The 24059-nt window shown below is 43.5% G+C and overlaps 1 protein-coding gene across 4 annotated transcripts; it reads left to right on the forward strand.

Annotated features, from left to right (window-relative positions):
• On the forward strand, positions 1 to 24059 carry LOC115164328 (poly [ADP-ribose] polymerase tankyrase-1). 4 transcript variants are annotated; one of them, XM_029716703.1, is made up of 28 exons: positions 1 to 493; positions 1475 to 1699; positions 2069 to 2164; positions 2344 to 2380; positions 2484 to 2559; positions 5266 to 5286; positions 7792 to 7886; positions 8110 to 8176; positions 8288 to 8474; positions 8692 to 8813; positions 9130 to 9221; positions 9441 to 9519; positions 9716 to 9887; positions 10128 to 10207; positions 10365 to 10510; positions 10958 to 11123; positions 12368 to 12587; positions 12902 to 13011; positions 13439 to 13627; positions 15396 to 15636; positions 15799 to 15881; positions 16040 to 16160; positions 16406 to 16503; positions 20758 to 20832; positions 21084 to 21189; positions 21379 to 21574; positions 21804 to 21960; positions 23430 to 24059. In XM_029716703.1, the coding sequence occupies exons 1-28, from the start codon at positions 40 to 42 to the stop codon at positions 23514 to 23516; spliced, it is 3798 nt and encodes a 1265-aa protein (XP_029572563.1). In that variant the 5' UTR covers positions 1 to 39; the 3' UTR covers positions 23517 to 24059. The 4 variants fall into 4 exon arrangements, with proteins under 4 accessions (XP_029572563.1, XP_029572564.1, XP_029572565.1 ...); XM_029716704.1 differs by having other exon boundaries at positions 21388 to 21574; positions 23430 to 23590; XM_029716705.1 differs by lacking the exon at positions 5266 to 5286 and having other exon boundaries at positions 23430 to 23590.

Genomic DNA, 24059 nt, shown 5'->3' on the forward strand with positions numbered 1-24059 from the left:
AAATAAGAAAAGGACTGTTTCCAGTGAGCTGCTGCGAAAATGGCGGTGTCTCGTCGCTCATCGCAGCAACAACAGCAGGGTAACCTGCAATCTCCGCCACGAAACAGTTCCCTTTCTGTAAGTCCTCCGGACTCTCTACCAATTGATCTTGTGACAGCGACCTCAGTGCCCCCGGATGGTGAGCGTGGATGCAGCGCAGGCATGGAGAATCCTTCGGGCTCTCCGGATCTTCCAGCCCCGGCCCTCAGCACTGGGAGCAGTACAAGCCCGACCACAACAACCTCCGGCGGGGAGAGTAGTAGTGTCTCGAGCCCCGGTTCAGGAGGCACGAGCCCCGGTGACGGCAGTAGCGGGATCGGTGGAGCTTTCAGGGATCTATTTGAGGCCTGTCGGAATGGAGATGTATCCCGTGTGAAGAGACTTGTAGACTCGGTGAATGTGAATGCGAAGGACATGGCCGGGCGAAAATCTACCCCTCTGCATTTCGCTGCAGGTTAGCTAAGCGCTAGCAAGCTTTGTTTTTGTTGTCAGCGCGAGCTGGATCGTTGACGTATTTTCGCACATCGCCTTACTTGTGCGTGCTAAAAGATCACAATCTGTAGTTGTCACGACGGGAATGGCTATCTAGTTATTAGTTAACAATACATGTTAATATTTTTATTCGCTAACGTTATCTATCTGGCTAGTTTTCCAGGACCAAGGCCCATCGAAAACGGCTAGCAAACTATAATGCTAAAAACAGTTTGGCACACCGACCGATGGGGACAGAAGGCCTCAAATCTAACTCATCCCTCGTAGCTGCTAACTACTTACTAAGTGTAAACAAAAAATCACAGATGTGTTGTTTCATGGGTGTCAATACATATAATCATGTGTTCAGCAACGCAATGGTTGGTTACCAGCTGATTTACAGAATCCAGACTGTTAGTGTAGGGCTTGTGCACACCCCGTTTTGACATTCTAGAGGAACTGCACAAAAAAGTACTTTAGGTTGTTGATATTGTGCTCTCTGTTTTTTTGTTATTTTTCTTTTGTAGAAGCGACATTACTTTACCATTTAGGCAAAAGGTCACCCCCCTCCTAGACATTTGTCACTTTTATCCAGAATGACTTACAGGAGGAATTAGGGTTAAGTGCCTTGCTGAAGGGCACATAGACAGATTTCCACAGTCAGCTCAGGGATTCTACACAGCAACCTTTCGGTTACTGGCCCGACCTCTTAATCGATAGGCTACCTGCCGCCTTATAAATTGTGCCTTCCTGTATTGTACTTATGCTCAAATATTTATTCTATTCTACTGACCCATTTACTTTATGTTGGTATTCTTATATTTATTTCTTATTGTTGTTGCAATGTTGAAGGAACCTGCATGTTAGCATTTAGTTGGACGTGTATACCATGTGTATCCTTTACGTACACCTAATGAAACTTAACTTGTATGCACTGACCAGGTTTTGTCTGTTGCCATGTCAGGTTTTGGACGAAAGGATGTGGTTGAGCACCTTTTACAGACTGGAGCTAATGTGCATGCTAGAGACGACGGTGGTCTCATTCCCCTTCACAACGCCTGCTCCTTTGGCCATGCCGAGGTGGTCAGTCTCCTGCTGTGCCAAGGTGCAGACCCCAATGCACGGGACAACTGGAACTACACACCTCTGCACGAGGCAGCCATCAAAGGCAAGATTGATGTGTGCATCGGTAAGGATGGATTACCATGATCAGGGTCTGTTTTGTCTTTGTATATATTGAGGGTGACATGCACATCCTAAACTTGAGAATACCTGTGCTGGGCCCAATTTTATTTTACTGTGATAAATGAATGAGAGGTCCACACAATATTGCTGCTCCCAGTGCTTTATTCCTGCACCCAAATATACTATTTTGTTTCTTTCAACACTGTTAACTTTTCCAAAATGAACATGGTTTATGTTGACTATATTGAATTTAAGTAATCTACAAGGGAACTTAGGTGCATGACTATAGTTAAATTAAAGTACTCTAAACTCAAAGGAATAAGACTATAATTGAATTAAAATATTGAAACTGTTTCCTGTCTCCTTCACAAAGTGCTCCTCCAGCATGGCGCCGATCCCAACATCCGTAATACGGACGGCAAGTCTGCCCTGGATCTGGCAGACCCCTCTGCCAAGGCTGTGCTCACTGGTGAGTTTCATACAACAACCCCCTTTCAGTCAGTTATATCCCCCATTACGTTGGGTATGTTCCAGGTTGTCTTTCTGTTTTAACTCGACTGCAACTCTAACGACCTGGACTGTAACCTTTTATGTGAATCACGGCTTGTCTGGACTTTGTGCTATTCTAACCTGGTATTTTGTATTCAGGTGAGTACAAGAAGGATGAACTCCTGGAAGCAGCAAGGTCAGTGCTATTTTTATGTTACCTATCTATCACCTCTTTACACATTTTATAATACAACATATGTAATGTCTCTCCTCTGTTCTCTGTTATCTGTGTGCTACAGGAGTGGCAACGAGGAGAAACTGATGGCACTACTGACCCCGTTAAATGTCAACTGCCATGCCAGTGATGGCCGCAAGGTACAATTTCACCATCACAACCTTCCATCCCCACACATTCTATTAATGTTGTATAATATTGTAGCAGATGCTTGACTTGTTCATAAGATTTGTGTGACCAACAGCAACAAAAGTATGGAGAAACTCTGTCAGCTTAATTACCAAAACAAAGTCACTGTTGTGTGTTAAAAACACCATCTCATCCTAGTCTGATTATTTTAAGGAGCATAATATGAAAAGGATTTGTCATTGGATTGGATTTAAGCAGGGGAAGCTTGACTCAATTTACTGTATTGACTTAAAGGGATACTTGGGATTTTGGCAAGGAAGCCATTAATGTACTTCCCCAGTCATATGCACTATTTTTATGTCTCTGCATCCAGTATGAAGGAAGTTAGATGTAGTTTTGCGAGCAAATGCTAACTAGCGTTAGCGCTATGTCTGGAAGTCAATGGGAAAGATTTTTATAACAAAACCAAGATAGACCACAGCCTGTCGTTTCCAATAGGACCAAATTAGCCATAGTGGGCAGAACAAGCAAGGAGGTGGGCAGAGTCAAGCAAGAGCTAGCGAGATCCTACTGGCCCGTTCTAGCAAGCGTCTGCATATTTCCTTTAGGTATCGCATACTCAGTGAAGTGCACATATGCAATAACTCAATTCACCTTTGCATTCCTTCGAGACAATGCAATTTTTAAAACTTTGGCAAAGGGTAAAGTCTACAAAACGTAGTCCACTCTGTTCATAACAGATTGTAGTTTTGGCAACAGAAAACTGTATTGAGATCAAATGTTTCATCGGTGAGACAATTTGCTAAATGTTGGCCAAACTCCATCTCCTTTCATCTTCTGCCGGCCACTGGGCTTCCTCTCACTACTATATTTTGTAGTAAGTGGAAACACCAAGCGGGTGCTTCATATTTATACATCTGGTGAAATATCTGTCTCATTGTTCTATTTGTGTCTATGGTATCTATTAACATGCTAGCAATTACCATAGACTTCCAGTCATTGCGCTAAAACTAGTTACCAATTGCACTAACGCTAGTTAGCAACTTCTTTCACACTGCACACAGAGACATAAAAATGGTAATGGTTTCCATGTGTTCATCTGACTCTGGGTAAGAAGATAAATGGCCAAAATCCTTCAGTATCCCTTTAACGATTATCTATCAACATGGATTTCTCTGATATTTGACCTAAAAGATGCCCATCTGTCTAAATATTTTTAGCTCCTGTGATCAGAGTCGAAATTTCATCCGTTTGTTTCATTGTATATAAAAATATCTCACCCTGTTCAACCATCCCCTGTGTGTAGAAGTTAAGTATTTTTTTGTTGTTGCTGTGGTTAAGACTAAGGCTCTTATCTTATTTTCTACTCCTTGAGTGGTTAGGTATTGCTCCAAATATGTTTTTTGGAGGGGGGGGGGTTTGGCAGGAAATATTTTCACTTTTATTTTGGTCCCTCGGTTACCCCTAACCCTAGAAACACTGATCCTCTGTCTTCTGCACACCCAATGTTTTCTATAACCAAGTTGTCCCTATATCCATCAAATTTTCCTAATTCCTAAGAAAACTGATATATTGAGTGCTAATTGAATATAATAGCTCTAAGCTTTCAGCTTTTTTTTTTATGTAGGCCTAAAAATCTGTTTAATATTAGGTCATGGTTAACCACGTCCATTCATATTCTATCCTGTACAGCATATGTTATGGGAATTTCATTTTAAATCATGGCATTCTGCCTCCTTTAGCACACTGTGTCACTGTCATTGACTTGCTGTTATGACTCATGCCGGGCTTTGTCGACATACTGTAGATAAGGTGCCTGTTTAGGATTATGAAAATCTTTGCTTTGTTGTTTTTAGCTGTTGATGCGTGAGTGTTTAGATCAAAGAGCATTGTGCTTCACCAGAGCCTTCCTTTCTCTACTCAGGGCGTCATGACTAGACAATTAACTTCAGTCTGAGGAAAGTGTGTACTTTTAAAGTCAGAAGGCTCTACTTTCCATTGGTAATTGTGGAGTAGGACTGGGTTGTTTTGATTTTTATATTTTTTGTTTACCCCTTTTCCTGTTTGGCACCAGTTTTTAAATATTCAGTTTTTCACCCCCAGTGCATTCTCATAAATAGGGAAGTCCTCGTCAAAAATCTCCTAGTTGGCAAGAAACCATATCTTGGTCTCCTTTTCGTAATTATGAGTAATGTGTACTCTTGAGGCTATTGACTAGGACGAGCAGTATTTTTCTGCCATCGTAATTCACTCTGGCAAACCAGGTCCCTAAAGTGGATAAATTAAAATCCTAATCAATATTCGTTGATATAGGTTTTCCAAGCACATTACCTTGTTCTCAACTGACATTTAGGAAATCCTCAATTTTTTTCTAATCATAGCAGCTTTTCCTCCTCCATCTTTGATTTGTTGGCGGAACATATTTGGGTTTATGACTGGGCCATTTGTCCTTAGGGGATAACCAGGGAGCCTGGCTGCCTTATTAAGAATACCTCGGAGAAACCACGAGAGAAGTCACATTTCCCTTAAGCTGTGTACTCATTGTACCTGGTGTCACTTTGAATTTATATGAAGTGATAATTCTGGTGTTTCTCAATTACTTTAAAAGGGTGATAGGCTAGAAGTATCCTCTCTTGCTGTGAAAGAAAAATGCTACAATTTTGTAATTTTTTGTTTTGTTTTGTTTTTTGTGTGAATCTGGCAACATTGTCGATCAGTCAACATCCCAAAAAATGCTGGTAAGTTTATCTCGATAACAGCCACCTGATTGTTGCACTTTTGTGATGTACATTTTTTCTTTAATCCGTGTTTTATTTGACCAATACGCTGGCTCTCACTCATAATTGCACATCATGGACCTGGGTCTACTGGTCACTTTCATATTTCCCACCCTAATGTGTGTGTGTGTGTGTGTGTGTGTGTGCGCCAGACCTGGGTTGAAATACGATTTGTTGTCTTTCAAATACTTTAGCTGTGTGTGATTTGAGCTTGTCTGGTGCAATAGTAATGATGGAGTAGGACTAGTCCCCAAAGTGTAAACTACGCCCATTTGACACTCCCGGCAGTCTCAATCAAATTCTGAAAGTATTTGAAAGAAATCAGACGTGCCTACTATTTGAACCCGGGTGTGGTGTGTGTGTTAGTGCATGTGGTGGAGGTTGGAAGGTGGTTCTAAGGCCACGGCCGCGCCACTCGTTGGATTTGGAAAGGAGCTCAAATTCCACATTGCCTGCTTTTCCAGAGTGCTCCCTCCACCTTTCTGCATCCCTCTATCTAACTGCTTTACACCCTTTCACCTGTGCCAAGTTTCAATCACTTCTTGCTTTTCAATCATTCTATTTATTCTAGGCCTGTGACTTTTCTTTTTTGATAATCATTTGCGCATGTCTGGAAGCCTCCGCCTGCATTTTGTCAATCAGTTCTTGTACTGTTTGTGATTTGGTCACTGTCCACTTCTCACTTCTTCTAGTCTTGACTCGGTCATATTCCTTGGTTAAAAACAAAACAAATCATTCCTCATCTTTAAGTGCTGTGCCGTCGTCGCTGCTCATGCTTTTTGTATTAATGCATTTCCTTCCTTGTGATTGCCTTCATCAAACACTGAATGATCCTATTATTAGTCAGGGCCCGGTTTCCCAAAAGAACCGAAGACCTGTCATTGCCTTAAGATGCTTTTGGGAAACCGGGCCCTGATTTGGTTAATCTGTCATGTTTCAGTGATCATCCTCACTATGTCTGAGTTGTGCAGTGGTCTTATTTTTTTCTTAATACCAGTGCATGAATGCTACTGTTTCTTCCTCTCTGTCTGCGAGGTCAACTGTTGGTAGACTCATGGGTGGATAACTGTTATCTATGACACAGCTTTGTGTACACTAACGTTGTACTGCTTGGTTCACATAGGCATCATGTGATTTGGAATGGGCATACACAAACACATTTTTATGAATACACAGTAGATTCAAGCCTTCCTTAGCCAGCCTTTTAACAACCTGTATGTTTCGTAAGGGGTGTAGTTGAGGGACAAACTCCGTTTTGACTAGCTCAATGTTTACATTTCACATTCATTTGATGTATGTTGGAAGTCAGATTTCCCTTTTCTCCTTTATTTTAAGAGGTAAGCGCGCGTCAGTGTGTGACCTAAGAAGTATATTTTTAAGATGCAGGATCTCAGACTTGCATAGATAGGGCAGTTGTTAGTGCTAAGCGATTAACAACTTTTTTTGTGTGTGTGGGGGGTGGGGGGGGGCTATTAAACAACTAATTGGCCAACGTCTGTTACAACCTTCACTAAATGGAATTCAAGGAGTTTTTGTGAGATGAACGCGCCGTTTCTCTAGAGAGAAATCAAATAGTTCACGAGAGAAGTCAAGTCAAGGACTGTGGGAAGCTGGGCTGAAGGGAGTTGTAGTTTTCATTAGGCAAATATTCAACCTAGTTCTGATCAGGAATGTGGTAATTACCATTATGACCATAACTCATTGTGCCTGTTCTTTCCGTCTTGGACAGAGATGGATACACTTTTATGCCTGCTACGTTAGGTTAGATACACACAGACCGCATGAGGGAGGAATGTACACAACACAACGAGAGAGGGTTAGACAAAGTTTGTGAAAGAATGCCTTATCTACTTTGAAGAACTAATAAAACATTTTTTTAAATGTCACACTGCTCTGCAGCATACTTAGGCAGGCTAACCTAGCTAAATAGGATGACTAATGACAATATGGTATGGCGAACACAGAAATAATATTGTCTGGCTGCTACTGCCTGAGCAGAGATGATGACTTTATGGAATTAAAAATCAAGTAATCAAATAACTAAGTAACATACACAACTGATATTTTAATATTTCATAGTAATTTCCTTGTCTACTCATAGTGAACCTGGCAATTGAATGTTCACTATTTTTGTCTTGGGAATTTCCATTAAAAGCTCTAAAATCATTTTAATGTCATTATTTCTTAATGCATTTCATGTATTAATAGATTTATTTTTTAATAATCAAACCGAACCGACTTCAAAAAACACTAGTTGTTGTTTTTGGGGTGGACTACAACCTTTCTGAGCTTGCATCCTTCCACCGTTTACCTTGACTGCGATGAAAACACACAGACCACCTAGTGTATACAGTTTGCTTCCAAGCATAATCAGCCATTCACTCACTCTGGCTCCCTAAAGGCAGTGTGTTCTCAGGTGCATTGACTCTGGGCTCTGTGTGTCTAATAACATGTCCTCTTTTCCAGTCCACGCCACTGCACCTGGCGGCTGGTTACAACCGCGTACGCATCGTCCAGCTACTGCTGCAGCACGGCGCAGACGTCCATGCCAAGGACAAAGGGTAAGGCAATTCTGAAATAGACTGCATCGCAAAAACACCATATAGGCCCTGGTTAAAAGTAGTGAATTATATTAGGAGCCATTACCCTGTTTCCTGGTCTAAGACCCATTCTCAGACATTTTCACAGCTGAGAAAGTCAACCATATTGTCATAGTGATTTAATTTGTAGAACTTGAAATGAATGATGATCATTCAATTAAAAGGCTTTATATTTGTCGTACAGTGGCCTGGTCCCTCTTCACAACGCCTGCTCCTATGGACACTTTGAGGTCACAGAGCTTCTTCTCAAGGTAAGTGTTCTATAGACCTGTCATTGAAACCCCGCTTTAATTCAACTTTTTAGAATGCCGAATGCTTTTATTGATGGCTAATGACTGATTAACTCGTCTGTGTGTTTACAGCATGGAGCGTGTGTGAATGCCATGGACCTGTGGCAGTTCACCCCTCTCCACGAGGCTGCGTCTAAGAACCGCGTGGAGGTGTGTTCTCTGCTGCTGAGCCACGGGGCCGACCCCAACCTGCTCAACTGCCACAGCAAGAGCGCCGTGGACTTGGCCCCCACCCCCGAACTCAAAGAGCGGCTCACCTGTGAGTTCTGCTGGGAGACATGCATACACACACACACCCCTTATACATGTTAACAAAGAAGAAAAACATACTTGTATACACACACATCACTCCCTATTCACAAAGACTATAGACGGCACACAACACACACTCACACGCCTTCTAAACTGAAGAGAATGCCTGCCTGAGCACTCAGGTCTTCTCACATGAATGTCAATATCCTCTTTCTACCATCCAGATGAGTTTAAAGGTCATTCGCTGCTCCAGGCAGCTCGGGAGGCAGACATGGCCAAGGTGAAGAAGACTCTGGCTCTGGAGATCATTAGCTTCAAACACCCACAGACCAACGAGACAGCCCTGGTGAGATCCCTTCTCCTTCTGGCTAATGCTCAATGTCACAGTGCTGACACCTAACATTATCTCATAATATACAGCTATGGATGTGTCACAAATGGCAAACTATTCCCTTTAGTGCACTACTTTTGAAAAGTGGTCCGTGGTCAAAAGTTGAGCACTATATAGAGGACAGGGGTGCCATAATATTATGTCTCTATCGGTACGTGTTTGTGTGACATGCATAACCTAGGATGACCACTATAAAACGAGTACAAAACCTGAAGGATTTCAAGCATGTGATGGACAGTGATTCATGGAAGGTGTTGTCCCTCTGTTTCAGCACTGTGCCGTTGCTTCCCCTCACCCCAAACGGAAGCAGGTGACCGAGCTGCTACTGCGTAAAGGTGCTAACGTCAACGAGAAGAACAAAGAGTAAGACACCATTAAAACTCAGAGACCATGTATCAGTGTTTCTCCTACCAGTGTATAAGACACCCTCACCAAAAATAGTTTGGTACCTATTGGTTTCAATTGAGAATGTTGGGTTTTTTAGGACCTTTGCACGCCGTCTGGAAACACTGCCATATGCATTCATATAGCCCCTGGGTGAGGTATGAATGGTTGTCTCTGTCTCTCTCTCGTCCTGTCTAGCTTCATGACGACTCTGCATGTAGCGGCTGAGAGAGCACACAACGACATCCTGGAGGTGCTGCAGAAACATGGAGCCAAGGTGAACACTGCAGCGTCTCACTATTACCGTATCATTTAATGTACCTTTTCATCTAGCTCTTTTCTCTCCTTTCTCTCTCTCACTTGCTCCCAGCCTCTATCTGATAACGTGACTCAAAATATTTCATGAAATAAATGTATCATATTTAGCTGTGAGTATGTTGCTGTTTGAGTAACCGACTCTTCCCTCCCTCCAGGTAAATGCGGTGGACACCCTGGGGCAGACAGCCCTCCACAGGGCAGCCCTGGCGGGCCACATCCAGACGTGCAGGCTGCTGCTGAGCTACGGGGCCGACCCGGCCATCGTCTCCCTGCAGGGCTTCACTGCCTCACAGATGGGCAACGAGGCCGTGCAGCAGATCCTCAATGGTACAGCAGTAGAGCGTCTTGGTTAAATACAAAGATTATTTTTCATATTCTTCTATCTACGTTGTGATTGACAATGTTGCTTGTGTGGATGTAAGATGCATGGCCTTAACTTCTAGGCTATGCTAATCAATGTTGGAAAGTTAGCAAGATGTATAAACAGAGAAACAATCGATTTATGTTGCCCATACATCTTAGTGTTTTTTTTATTTTTTTTTTATCTCTCGGTATGTTTTCCTACAGAAAATATTCCAACCCGTAACTCTGATGTCGACTACCGGTTTCTGGAAGCCGCCAAGGCTGGAGATTTGGACACTGTGCAGGTAAGCTGATCAGCTACATCGTCTCAGGTTCGTGAGTTCAATCCCGTTACATGCATCAACGATGCTCTACATACCACCACGAATCCAAGATGTCTTCCTCAATCCTCTCTCACTTCTTTAGATCTTCTGTCTATGTTGTCTCGTCTGTGTGTTGTAGCAACTCTGCACTCCTCAGAACGTGAACTGTCGGGACCTGGAGGGTCGTCACTCTACCCCTCTGCACTTTGCTGCAGGCTACAACCGTGTGGCCGTGGTGGAGTACCTGCTACATCATGGAGCTGACGTACATGCTAAAGACAAAGGGTACGTGTCGTCCTCCTAGTCCACCCTAGGAGGACAATGTAGCCTAGCGGCTAAAGTGTTGGGCGAGTAACTGAAAGGTTGCTGGTTCGAAACCCTGAGCCCGGCAAGGAAAAACAGTAATGTGTGTCTGTCTGTCTGCTTCCTTGAGCAAGGCATTTAACCCTAATTGCTCCTGTAAGTCACTCTGGATAAGAGCGTCTGCTAAATGATTAAAATGTTAATGTATTACCTCGGTCTGTCTGTTTTTTACAAGACTGCTGCTTTTGCTTTTACCTCAGATAGTCAATAAAAAGGCTTTTATTCTGTTTTGAATGTCTTTATCATTGGATTTTATTTTACATGAAATACACACGGTACTTGAAACTTTCAATAATTGAAATGCATCATTTATAGGATCTCTGTTCCTTCAGTGGTGTAACTAGTCAGCCTCTTCTGTCTGTCCTGCAGTGGTCTAGTGCCCCTCCACAACGCCTGCTCCTACGGTCACTATGAGGTGGCTGAGCTGCTGGTGAGACACGGGGCATCGGTGAACGTAGCTGACCTCTGGAAGTTCACCCCTCTCCACGAGGCTGCTGCCAAGGGCAAATACGAGATCTGCAAACTGCTGCTCAAGGTTAGTCTTCCTGTGCCTCTTCTGAAATGATCAGGACCAAATGGCCTGAGGCTATAAGGAGGCGTTTATACAGTCAAAACAGGGAAGTATGTATAGCTATAAGAGATTTTCTACGACAGAACAAACTATTAAACTATGAGATTTTTGTATGTATACTGAACAATATGTAAAGTGTTGGTCCCATGTGTCATGAGCTGAAATAAAAGATCCCAGAAATGTTCCATGCGTACAAAACACGTATTTCGCTCAAATGTTTGGTACAAATTTGTTTGCATCCCTGTTAGGGAGCATTTCTCCTTTGCCAAGACAATCCATCCACCAGAAAGGTGGGGCATATCAAGAAGGTGATTAAACGGCATGATCATTACACAGGTGTACCTTGTGCGGGGGACAATCAAAGGCCACTCCTAAATGTGCAGTTTTCACACAACACAATGCCACAGGTGTCAATTTGTTTTTGACTGCAGTTGGGCATCGTAACTGACTTCAGTGGGCAAATGCTCACCTTCGATGGACACTGGCATGCTGGAGAATTGTGCTCTTAACAAATTAATCTCAGTTTCAACTGTACCTGGCAGATGATAGATCTGGTGTCGTGTGGGTGACTGGTTTGCTGATGTCATTGTTGTGAACAAAGTGCCCAATGGTGGTGGTCGGGTTATGGTATGGCATAATCTACGGACAACGAACACAATTGATTTTATCGATTGGCAATTTGAATGCACAGACATACCGTGACAAGGTCCTGAGGCCCATTGCTGTGCCTTTTCATCCGCCGCCATCACAACATGATTCAACATGACAATGCACCATGTTGCAAGGATCTGTGCACAATTCCTGAATGCTGAATATGTCCCAGTTCTTCCATGGCCTGCATCTCATCAGACATGTCACCCATTGAGCATGTTTGGGATGCTCTGGATCAATGTGTACAACGGTGTGTTCCAGTTCCCAACCTCTTCACACAGTCATTGAATAGGAGTGGGCCAACATTCCAAAGGCCACAATCAAATGGTGGTCAAACCAGACACTGACTGGTTTTCTGATCCACACCCCTACCTTTTTTTAAGGTATATGTTACCAACAGATGCATATCTGTATTCCCAGTCATGTGAAAACCATACGTTAGGGCCTAATTAATTTATTTCAGTTGACTGATTTCCTTATATGAACTGTAACTCAATGAAATCTTTATTGTTGCGTTTTATATTTTTGTTCAGTGTATATTTTTGATGTTTCTCCAGCATGGAGCGGACCCCACCAAGAAGAACCGTGACGGTAACATGCCTCTGGACATGGTGAAGGATGGCGACACGGACATCCAGGACCTGCTGAGAGGGGACGCTGCACTGCTGGACGCTGCTAAGAAGGGCTGTCTGGCCCGCGTCCAGAAACTCTGCAGCCCAGAGAACATCAACTGTAGAGACACACAGGGACGTAACTCCACCCCCCTGCACCTCGCAGGTACTGGACGTACCAGCCCTCCGAATCTATTCATGGAATCAAATCAATTTTATATTTTTATAAAGCACTCTTTACATTAGCAATTGTCAGTGCTATACAGTTACCCAGCCTAAACCCATAATAGCAAGCAAAGCAGTGGAATCAATTAATTTAATAGCAAATGTGGAACCCATACACAGACCTTTATCTCCTTACATACAATAATGACAGGCAGATCATCAAACCCTGGGAATTTAGATCATTTGGAGCTATATTATTACTTAGACACATTACAGAAATATCTTTCATGTTGTCATGTTTCTCCCCTCCTGTAGCTGGCTACAACAACCTGGAGGTGGCGGAGTATCTCCTGGAGCACGGGGCTGACGTCAATGCACAGGACAAAGGAGGCCTCATCCCCCTGCACAACGCTGCCTCCTATGGGGTGAGTCCGCACCAAGTCTACATCAGGCCTTGGAACCCATTGTACATGCTGTACGGTTTGACATAAGTTTTATTTAGCATAGAAAATGCATACAAAACACCTACCCTGTGACCTTCTGGCCTAAAATATGTAACAGCTTGGAGGATTTCTTAGAAGGTATTGTATGCATTGTTTAGGTTACAAAACCTTATAGAAAACCATACAGGACAGGACAAAACACCCACACTGTGAAAGTGACCTTGTGGAAAGCTTAGATATGTAACAGCTTGGATGTCATCAGTTTTTGGGCATGTCATGATTAAATCGTGTTGCTGATCTCTCCTCTCGTGTCTCCTCATCTGCTACTTCTATCTTCTCTGCTCCTCTCCGCTGTCTCTCATCTACTCCTCTCCTGTCTTTCCTCTTTCTCTCCTCTTCTTTCTTACAGCACGTGGACATTGCTGCCCTCCTGATAAAGTTCAACACATGTGTGAACGCTACAGATAAGTGGGCCTTCACCCCGCTCCACGAAGCAGCTCAGAAGGGCCGTACCCAGCTGTGTGCTCTGCTGCTGGCCCACGGAGCAGACCCCACCATGAAGAACCAGGAGGGACAGACCGCACTGGACCTGGCTACGGTAAAATGTCTTGCTCTCCTACTGTTAGAGCAGTTAGCAATGCCACAAAATCAAGTGTTTTTTGCTGTAAATGGCTGGCATTTGCTTGCATTATGATATGCTTACCATTTTTCCACATCAACAGTGCATTCGGAAAAGTATTTAAACCCCTTGACTTTTTCTGCATTTTGTTATGGTACAGCCTTATTTTAAAATGTATTAAATTGTTTTTTTTTTCTCCTCAATCTACACACACTACCCAATAATGACAAAGCAAAAACTGTTTTTTAGAAAGACCCTTTACTCAGTACTTTGTTGAAGCACCTTTGGCAGCGATTACAGCCTCGTCTTCTTGGGTATGACGCTACAAGCTTGCTACACCTGTATTTGGGGAGTTTCTACCATTTTCCTCTGCAGATCCCCTCAAGCTCAGGTTGGATGGGGAGCGTGGCTGCACAGCTATGCTATTTTCAGGTCTCTCCATAGATGTTTGATCAGGTTTAAGTCCAGGCTCTGGCTGGGCCACTCAAGGACATTGAGACTTGTCCCAAAGCCACTCTTGCGTTGTCTTGCATGTGTGCTTAGGGTCATTGCCCTGTTGGAATGTGAACCTTCGCTCAGGTCTGAGGTCCTGATTGCTCTGGAGCAGGTTTTCATCAAGGATCTCTCTGTACTTTGCTCTGTTCATCTTTGCCTCAAACCTGACTAGTCTCCCAGTCCCTGCTGCTGAAGAACATCCCCACAGCATGATGCTGCCATCACCATGCTTCACCGTAGAGATGGTGCCAGGTTTCCTCCAGATGTGACGCTTGGCATTCAGACCAAAGCGTTCAATCTTGGTTTCATCAGACCAGAGAATCTTGTTTGTCATGGTCTGAGAGTCTTTAGGTGCCTTTCGGCAAACTCCAAGCGTGTTGTCATGTTTCTTTTACTGAGGAGTGGCTTCCGTCTGGCCACTCTACCATAAGGCCTGATTGGTGGAATGCTGCAGAGATGGCTATCCTTCTGGAAGGTTCTCCCATCTCCACTGAGGAACTCTGGAGCTCTGTCTGAGTGACCATCGGGTTCTTGGTCACGTCCCTGACCAAGGCCCTTTTCCCCGATTTCTCAGTTTGGCCGGATGGCCAGCTCTAGCAAGAGTCTTGGTGGTTCCAAACTTCTTCCATTTAAGAATTATGGAGGCCACTGTGTTCTTGGGGACCTTCAATGCTGCAGAAATGTTTTGGTACCCTTCCCCAGATCTGTGACTTGACACAATCCTGTCTCGGAGCTCTATGGACAACTTCTTCGACCTCATGGCTTGGTTTTTGCTCTGACATGCAATTTCAACTGTGGGACCTAATATAGACAGGTGTGCCTTTCCAAATAATGTCCAATCAATTGAATTTATCACAGGTGGAATCATCAAGTTGTAGAAACATCTCAAGGATGATCAATGGAAACAGGATGCACATGAGCTCAATTTCGAGTATCATAGCAAAGGTTCTGAATACTTATGTAAATAAGTTATTTCTGTTAAATATTTGTAATAAATTAGCAAACATTTCTAAACCTGTTTTTGCTTTGTCATTATGGGGAATTTTGTGATTTAAAAAAATATATTAATTTTTTTTAATCCATTTTAAAATAAGGCTGTGGAAAAAGTCAAGTGGTCTGAATACTTTCCGAAGGCTGTGTGTGTGTGTGTGTGTGTGTGTGCACACGCTTAGAAATTAGGGATTAGGCCAACAATTCGAGCCCCTTCTCACCCATGACTTCTCCCTCTAATTATGTCCTCCTCCTCTTTCAGGCTGATGACATCCGTGCCCTGCTGATGGATGCCATGCCCCCAGATGCCCTGCCCAGCTGCTTCAAGCCCCAGGCCACGGTGGTCAGTGCAGGCTCGGTCATCTCCCCAGCCTCCACGCCCTCTTGCCTGTCTGCAGCCAGCAGCATCGACAACCTGGCCGGGCCCCTCAACGAGCTCGGGGCCGCAGGGACCTCCGGAGTGGCCGACGGGGCCACGGGCTCCGACAGGAAGGAGGGGGAATGTGAGTATAGATGAAGAGCCTGGTTCACAACTGAGCTGGGTTTTAGCAAGCAGCTGGTATTCTACTAGTTTTGGTAGAATATGGTTGAAATCTTAGTCAGTACAGATGAATCAGTCATTTTACTCACATGCTGAATTTGCTCTTGTGGTGTTTATATTCCAGTGGCAATGTTGGACATGAACATCGGTCAGTTCCTGAAGAGCTTGGGTCTGGAGCATATAAGGGAAATCTTCGAGAGAGAACAGGTGCGTGTTCATTGATTTGGGTTTCATGTTATAATTTTTAATTTAATAGGGCATCTAATTAGTCTGATATTTTATTTATTTTGCCCCTGTTGCACTAGCTGTTGTCATGTCACAGTTCAGGATCCCTGCTCTGTACGAAATGTCCTGTTCTTTCCCAGATCTCTCTGGATGTGCTGGCTGACATGGGTCACGAGGAACTGAAGGAGATTGGGATCAACGCTTACGGCCACCGACACAAACTCATCAAGGGAGTGGAGAGGCTGCTGGGGGGACAACAAGGTCAGGACATTCCCAGAGAAATCTCTGAGGCGCTCATGTGATGTTTCCCATTTATTGTTGCATCAAATACTTCCCAGACTATTCTTCCTATTCCTGGAATGGAGATTCTCTATTGAAAGTTTATTTGTAGTTCAGGATTAGGCCTAATATGTGTCTGGTATACTTGCCCTTAAAGTATAGGTGGAAAACCACTCCAATATATAACCAAGTATGAGTGCGTAACAGGTGCTTTGTTTTTTCTCCAGGTGCCAACCCGTACCTGACATTCCACTGTGCCAACCAGGGCACGGTCCTCATCGACCTAGCCCCTGACGACAAAGAGGGCCAATCAGTGGAGGAGGAGGTGGGTTCAGACGTGTGTGTGTGTGTGTGTGTGTGTGTCAAATCAAATGTTATTTGTCACGTGCCGAAAACAACAGGTGTAGACCTTACTGTGAAATGCTTACTTACAAGCCCTTAACAAACAATGCAGTTCAAGAAATAGAGTTAAGTTTATTTAGTAAATATTTTCTTAAGTAACATTTTTTATTACATAACATAAACGAGGCTATATACAGGGAGTACCGGTACCGAGTCAATTTGTGGGGGTACAGGTTAGTTGAGGTAATTTGTAAATGTAGGTAGGGTTAAAGTGACTATGCATAGATAATACACAGCGAGTAGCAGCAGTGTAAAAACAAAGGGGTGGTCAATGTAAAAAGTCTGGGTGGCCATTTGATTAATTGTTCAGCAGTCTTATAGCTTGAGGATAGAAGCTGTTAAGGAGCCTTTTGGACCTAGACTTGGCGCTCCGGTACCACTTGCTGTTTGGTAGCAGAGAGAACAGTATATGACTTGGGTGCTGGATACTTTGACAATTTTTAGAGCCTTCCTCTGAAATCGTCTAGTATATAGGTCCTGGTTGGCAGGAAGCTTGGCCCCAGTGATGTATTGGGCCGTACGCACTACCCTCTGTAGCACCTTACGGTCAGATGCCGAGCAGTTGCCGTACCAGGCGGTGATGCAACCTGTCCGGATGTTCTCGATTGTGCAGCTGTAGAAACTTTTGAGGATCTGGGGACCCATGCCAAATATTTTCAGTCTCCTGAGGGGGAAGGAAGGGTGGTGTTGTGCCCTCTTCACGACTGTCTTGGTGTGTTTGGACCACGTGATAGTTTGTTGGCGATGTGGACACCAAGGAACTTGAAACTCTTCACTACAGCCCCTTTGATGTTAATCGGCCCTCTTTTTCCTGTTGTCCACGAGCATCTCCATTGTCTTGCTGACATTGAGGGAGAGGTTGTTGTCTTGGCACCACACTGCCAGGTCTCTGACCTCCCTATAGACTGTGACATCGTTGTCGACTGTTGTGTCGTCAGCAAACTTAATGATGGTGTTGGAGTTGTGCTTGGCCATGCAGTCGTGTGTGAACAGGGAGTACAGGAGGGGAATAAGCACTCACCCCTGAGGGGCCCCAGTGTTGAGGATCAGCCTGGCAGGTCTGGGGTTGCCTACCCTTCTGGCAACCTATCAGAAAGTCAAGGATCCAGTTGCAGAGGGAGGTGTTCAGTCCCAGGGTCCTTAGCTTAGTGAAGTGTTAGTGAAGTTGGGTGCTGATGTTGGGCGATTAGGCCTGGCTCGCAGTCGGTATTCCAATTAATCTCAAAGGTATTCGATGGGGTTGAGGTCAGGGCTCTGTGCAGGACAGTCAAGTTCTTCCACACTGATTGACAAACCATTTCTGTATGGACCTTGCTTTGTGTATGGGGCATTATCATGCTGAAACAGGAATGGGCCTTCCCCAAACTGTTACCATGAAGTTGGAAGCACAGAATTGTCTAGAATGTCATTGTATGCTGTAGGATTTAGATTTCCCTTCACTGGAACTAAGGGGCCTAGCACGAACCATGAAAACAGCCCCAGACCTTTATTCCTCCTCCACCAAACTTTACATTTGGCACTATGCATTGGGGCAGGTAGCCTTCTTTCTCCTTGCATCCGTCAAACCCAGATTTGTTCGTCGGACAGTCGGATGTGAAGCGTGATTCATCACTCCAGAGAACGTGTTTCCAATGCTCCAGAGTCCGATGGCGGTGAGCTTTACACCACTCTAGCCAACGCTTGGCATTGCGCATGGAAACCCATTTCATGAAGCTCCCGACAAACAGTTATTGTACTGATGTTGCATTCAGAGGCAGTTTGAAACTGAGTTTTTCAGATTATTCGGAGGATTTTTACACTCTACGGGCTTCAGCAATCGGTGGTCCCATTCTGTGAGCTTGTATGACCTACCACTTTTGCCCCCTAGACATTTCCACTTCACAATAAAATCACTTACCAGGGCAGCTCTAGGAGCGCAGAAAGGTGGCATCCTATGACGCTGCAACGTTGAAAGTCACTGAGCTCTTCAGTAAGGCCATTCTTCTGCCAATGTTTGTCTATGGAGATTGCATTGCTGTGTGCTCGATTTCATACACCTGTCAGCTACGGGTGTGGCTGAAATGGCTGAATTCACTAATTCAAAGGGGTGTCCAAATAGGTGTGTGTGTGTGTGTGTGTGTTCTACAAAATATTTAAAATAAAGAGAAAAAAAACCTGGAATGAGTAGGTGTGTCCAAACTTTTGACACTGTGTGTGTGTTATTTAACACACAACCGTACCAGTCAAAAGTTTGGACACCTACTCATTCCAGGATTTTTTTCTTCATTATTATTCTACAAAATAAAAATAAAGACATCAAAACTATGAAATGACACATATGGAATCATGTAGTAACTAAAAAAAAGTGTTAAACCAATCAAAATATATTTTATAGTTGAGATTCTTCAAAGTAGCAGCTCTTTGCCTTTCACAGCTTTGCATTCTCTCAACCAGCTTCACCTGAATTGCTTTTCCAACAGTCTTGAAGGGGTTCCCACATATGCTGAGCACTTGTTGGCTGCTTTTCCTTCACTCTGCAGTCCAACTTATACCAAACCATCTCAATTGGGTTGAGATCGGGTGATTGTGGAGGCCAGGTCATCTGCTGCAGCACTCCATCACTCTCCTTCTTGGTCAAATAGCCCTTACACAGCCTGGAGGTGTGTTGGGTCATTCTGCTATTGAAAAACAAATGATAGTCCCACTAAGCGCAAACCAGATGGGATGGTGTATTGCTGCAGAATGCTGTGGTAGCCATGCTGGTTAAGTGTGCCTTGAATTCTAAATAGATCACTGACAGTGTCACCAGCAAAGCACCATCACACCACCTCCATGCTTCACGGTGGGAACCGCATATGCGGAGATCATCCATTCACCTACTCTGCGTCTCAAAAAGACAAAGCGGTTCAAAGTGAAAATCTCAAATTTGAACAGTTGATGTTGAGATGTCTGTTACTTGAACTCTGAAACATTTATATGGGCTGCAATTTCTGAGGCTGGTAACCCTAATGAACTTGTCCTCTACAGCAGAGGCAACTCTGGGTCTTCCTTTCCTGTGGCGGTCCTTATGAGAGCCAGTTTCATCATAGCGCTTGAAGGTTTTTGCGACTGCACTTGAAGAAACTTTCAAAGTTCTTGAAATTTTCCGCATTGACTGACCTTCATGTCTTAAGTAATGGACTGTCGTTTCTCTTTGCTTATTTGAGCTGTTCTTGCCATAATATGGACTTGGTCTTTTACCAAATAGGGCTATCTTCTGTATACCCCCCCACCTTGTCATAACACAACTGATTGGCTCAAATGCATTAAGAAGGCAAGAAATTCCACAAATTAATATTTAACAAGGCACACCTGTTAAGTGAAATGCATTCCCGGTGACTACCTCATGAAGCGCGTTGAGAGAATGCGAAGATTGTGCAAAGCTGTCATCAAGGCAAAGGGTGGCTACTTTGAAGTATCTCAATTAGAAAATATATTTAGATTTTTTTATAACACTTTTTTTTTTGGGGGGGGGGGGTTTATTACATGATTCCAAATGTGTTATTTCATAGTTTTGAGGTTTTCACTATGATTCTACAATGTAGAAAATGGTTCAAATAAATTACAACCCTGGAATGATTAGGTGTCCGAACTTTTGACTGGTACTGTCAAAGTATTAATGTTTTTAATGTGTAGCCTAGAAAATAGCCTAATAATTTTTTTTTTAAAGCATCTAATCAACAATGGCATTATTTCCTTCCAACTATTGACTTTTTTTTTTCAACTGCAACCAGTTTGGCCCCAAAACATTTACAACAAGGTCATATTGACATTTTTATAAAATGTTTTATTTATTTTACAATTGCATGCTGAAACCCTCATATTTAACAACAATGGTATCCATTAAGTTGACTGTTTTATATTTAGGATGTTTTACTGCTTTGTCATTCAGTTTTTCCTTTATTTACATTTTTTTTTTTTATACATGTTAAACGGGGCCAGAGATAAGAGGCCTCTTACAATCTGAAGTACCCGGAAACGCCACTAGATGTCGTCTAAATCTTTTTATATATTCCTTGATGGTTACCAAAATTCTAATAGTTTCTGATCATATTTTGCAACCCTACTCAAGGGTGAAAGAGTGCCATGTTTGGAGAAATGTAATGAAATCCTGTGCTTTTTAAGATTTTAACTTTCTTTTTTCTTCTCTCTGCTCAAGATGCAAAGTAGCATCAGAGAACACAGGGATGGAGGGAACGCAGGAGGGGTGTTCAGCAGATACAACATCATCAAGGTCAGCTTTACATTCAATTACAGTACTACACACTCTACTATCTATAGTTGGCCTTATGATGGAGCTCTTTAAGATAGAAATACACATCTTTACTTTGGTACTACCCTCGATCACAGTTATTGGTTGGTAAGAATCCACTGTGGTTTCAGGAACTCGGGTAGTGTTAACAATCCCATCTTCTGAAAAGGAAGGAAGATTAGAATTCCTCAGTATTGCTGCTCTAGTTGATTCCTGTCTGTGTGTCCATGCAGATCCAGAAGGTGGTCAACAAGAAGCTGCGGGAGCGTTACACACACCGCCAGAAGGAGATCTCGGACGAGAACCACAACCACCACAATGAGCGCATGCTCTTCCATGGTAACAAGACATATTCATATTATAACCTGTTTTTTGTTTTTTCTTACCACGCTCCTTGTTATTTCTGAATGGCAATAATGTCTTAACTGATCATCACTGGATAAATGTTAACCCTGTATCATTTATTTCTTGTTTTTAGCGATGTCAATTTCAATCGTATTTGACATTGTTCTTGTTTCATGTTTTTTGGTTCTCCAGGTTCTCCGTTCATAAATGCCATTATCCACAAAGGCTTTGACGAGCGGCATGCGTACATCGGAGGAATGTTTGGAGCAGGGATCTACTTTGCTGAGAACTCCTCTAAGAGTAACCAGTATGTTTATGGCATCGGGGGCGGCACCGGATGCCCCACTCACAAAGACCGCTCCTGTTACCTGTGCCACAGGTGAGACATGATCTATAGAAAGAACACATTTAGGTGCATTTAAGGCTTTACTACTCATGAAAAGAGAGCACTTGATGACTCGAGCATTCTATACCACTGTTGCCAAACTAGTGCCCCTCGATCAATTAATCAATCAATTCCGGCCTTCATCAGAGCTTTGATAATTGTGAAACATCATTAGTGAAACCTAATTTGACGCCTCTTCTCCCTGTTTTTTTGTAACCTTCAGGCAGATGTTATTCTGCCGTGTAACACTGGGGAAGTCCTTCCTCCAGTTCAGTGCCATGAAGATGGCCCATGCCCCCCCTGGACATCACTCTGTGATTGGCCGGCCCAGCGTCAACGGCCTGGCCTACGCAGAGTATGTAATCTACAGAGGAGAGCAGGTGAGACCTCAACTCCATTCATACCCAAAGGCAATTCCAGACATTATGGACACAGACTAAGCCTAGACCTGGACTAAAAAGCATCCACAATGGAAAATAATTTGTACTCATTACACTGAACATAAATATAAACGCAACACGTAAAGTGTTGGTCCAATGTTTCATGTGCTGAAATAAAATCTCCCTGAAATTTTCCATAAGCACAAAAAGGTATTTCACAAATTTTGTGCACATTTCTTTACATCCCTGTTAGTGAGTGTTTCTCCTTTGCCAAGATATCCATCCACTTCACAGGTGTGGCATATCAAGAAGCTGATTAAACAGCATGATCATTACACAGGTGCACCTTTTGTTGGGGATAATAGAAGGCCACTCTACAATGTGCAGTTTTGTCACACAGCACAATGCCACAGATGTCTAAAGATTTGAGGGAGCGTGCAATTGGCATGCTGACTGCAGGAATGTCCACCAGAGCTGTTGCCAAAAAAATGTATGTTAATTTCTCTAAAACAATGTTGGAGGCGGCTCATGGTAAAGAATTTGGCAGTACGTCTAACCGGCCTCAAAACCGCAGACCACATGTAAACACGCCAGCCAGCCCAGGACCTCCACATCCTGCTTCTTCACCTTTTGGGATCGTCTGAGACCAGTCACCCGGACAGCTGATGAAACTGTGGGTTTGTGCAACAGAATAATTTTTGCGCAAACTGTCAGAAACCGTCTCGGGAAGCTCATCTGCGTGTGCGTCTTCCTCACCAGGGTCTTGATCTGACTGCAGTTCGGTGTTGTAACCTACTTCGGTGGGCAAATGCTCACCTTTGATGGCCACTGGCACCCTGGAGAAGTGTGCTCTTCACAGATTAATCCTGGTTTCAACTGTACCGGGCAGATGCAAACAGTGTGTTTGGCATTCTGTGGGCTAGCGGTTTTCTGATGTCAATGTTGTGAACAGAGTGCCCCATGTTGGTGGTGGGGTTATGGTATGGACAGACAAGCTACAGACAACGAACACAATTGCATTTTATTGATGGCAATTTGAATGCACAGAGACACCGTGACGAGATCCTGAGGCCCGTTGTCGTGCCATTCATCTGCCACCATCACCTCATGTTTCAGCATGATAATGCACGGCCCCATGTCGCATGGATCTGTACACAATTCCTGGAAGCTGAAAATGTCCCAGTTCTTCCATGGCCTGCATATTCACCAGACATGTCACCCAATGAGCATGTTTCGGATGCTCTTGGTTTTCTGATCCACTTCCTTAATTGGCATCTGTGACCATATCTATATTCCCCAGTCATGTGAAATCCATAGATTACGGCCTAATTCATTTATTTCAATTGACTGAATTCTTTGTATGAACTGTAACTCAGTAAAATCTGTGAAATTGTTGCATGTTGCGTTTTAATACTTTAGTTCAGTGTATTTGCTCTTCTCATTGACTTCTGTCCCATGTGTGTTTGCAGGCCTACCCAGAGTATCTCATCACCTATCAGATCCTTAAGCCGGAGAGCACAGCCGCGTCTGCTGCAGGAGCGGAGCAGAAGTCTTAGTCCTGCACCACCAGACCAATCTTACACAGTTACTGAACACAGTCCTGCTGACCCACAACACACAAGACTGGGGCTTTTTTGTGTTTTGTCTCTGTGCTTTTTTGTTTTATTGTAATGTCTAAACCTTTTTTTATTTTCTTCACAGCCTGAGTTCCAGTTCAATTCTTCTTGTCCAGTAGAGTTAACAGTAGACTGCTCAGACGACATATGAAGTATACTGTAATATATTATCTCCTGCTTGTGGTGATAGTGTTTCGGTTTCCTTTGCATTGGCTGCATGCATAGACAGACGCATGTATGGCCCAATAGAGTGTGTGGGTTCCCCACTAGCTACCCCTGGAGAGGGTTGTAGAGATTCACCCTCTCGTCTGCCCTACAGTGTCAGAATATTAACAATTCGCTACCATTCTCACCTTATCATGCCTTGTGACTTGGAGAATCACCTCTCTTCAACCCTGTTGTTTTCAACCCGAGTCTGTAACCCCTGTAATACTGGGCTGCCCCAGCCATCCTTACATATATACATGCATACATGACCAAAAA

Source organism: Salmo trutta, chromosome 27, assembly GCF_901001165.1.
Source record: "Salmo trutta chromosome 27, fSalTru1.1, whole genome shotgun sequence".
Taxonomy (NCBI): domain Eukaryota; kingdom Metazoa; phylum Chordata; class Actinopteri; order Salmoniformes; family Salmonidae; genus Salmo; species Salmo trutta.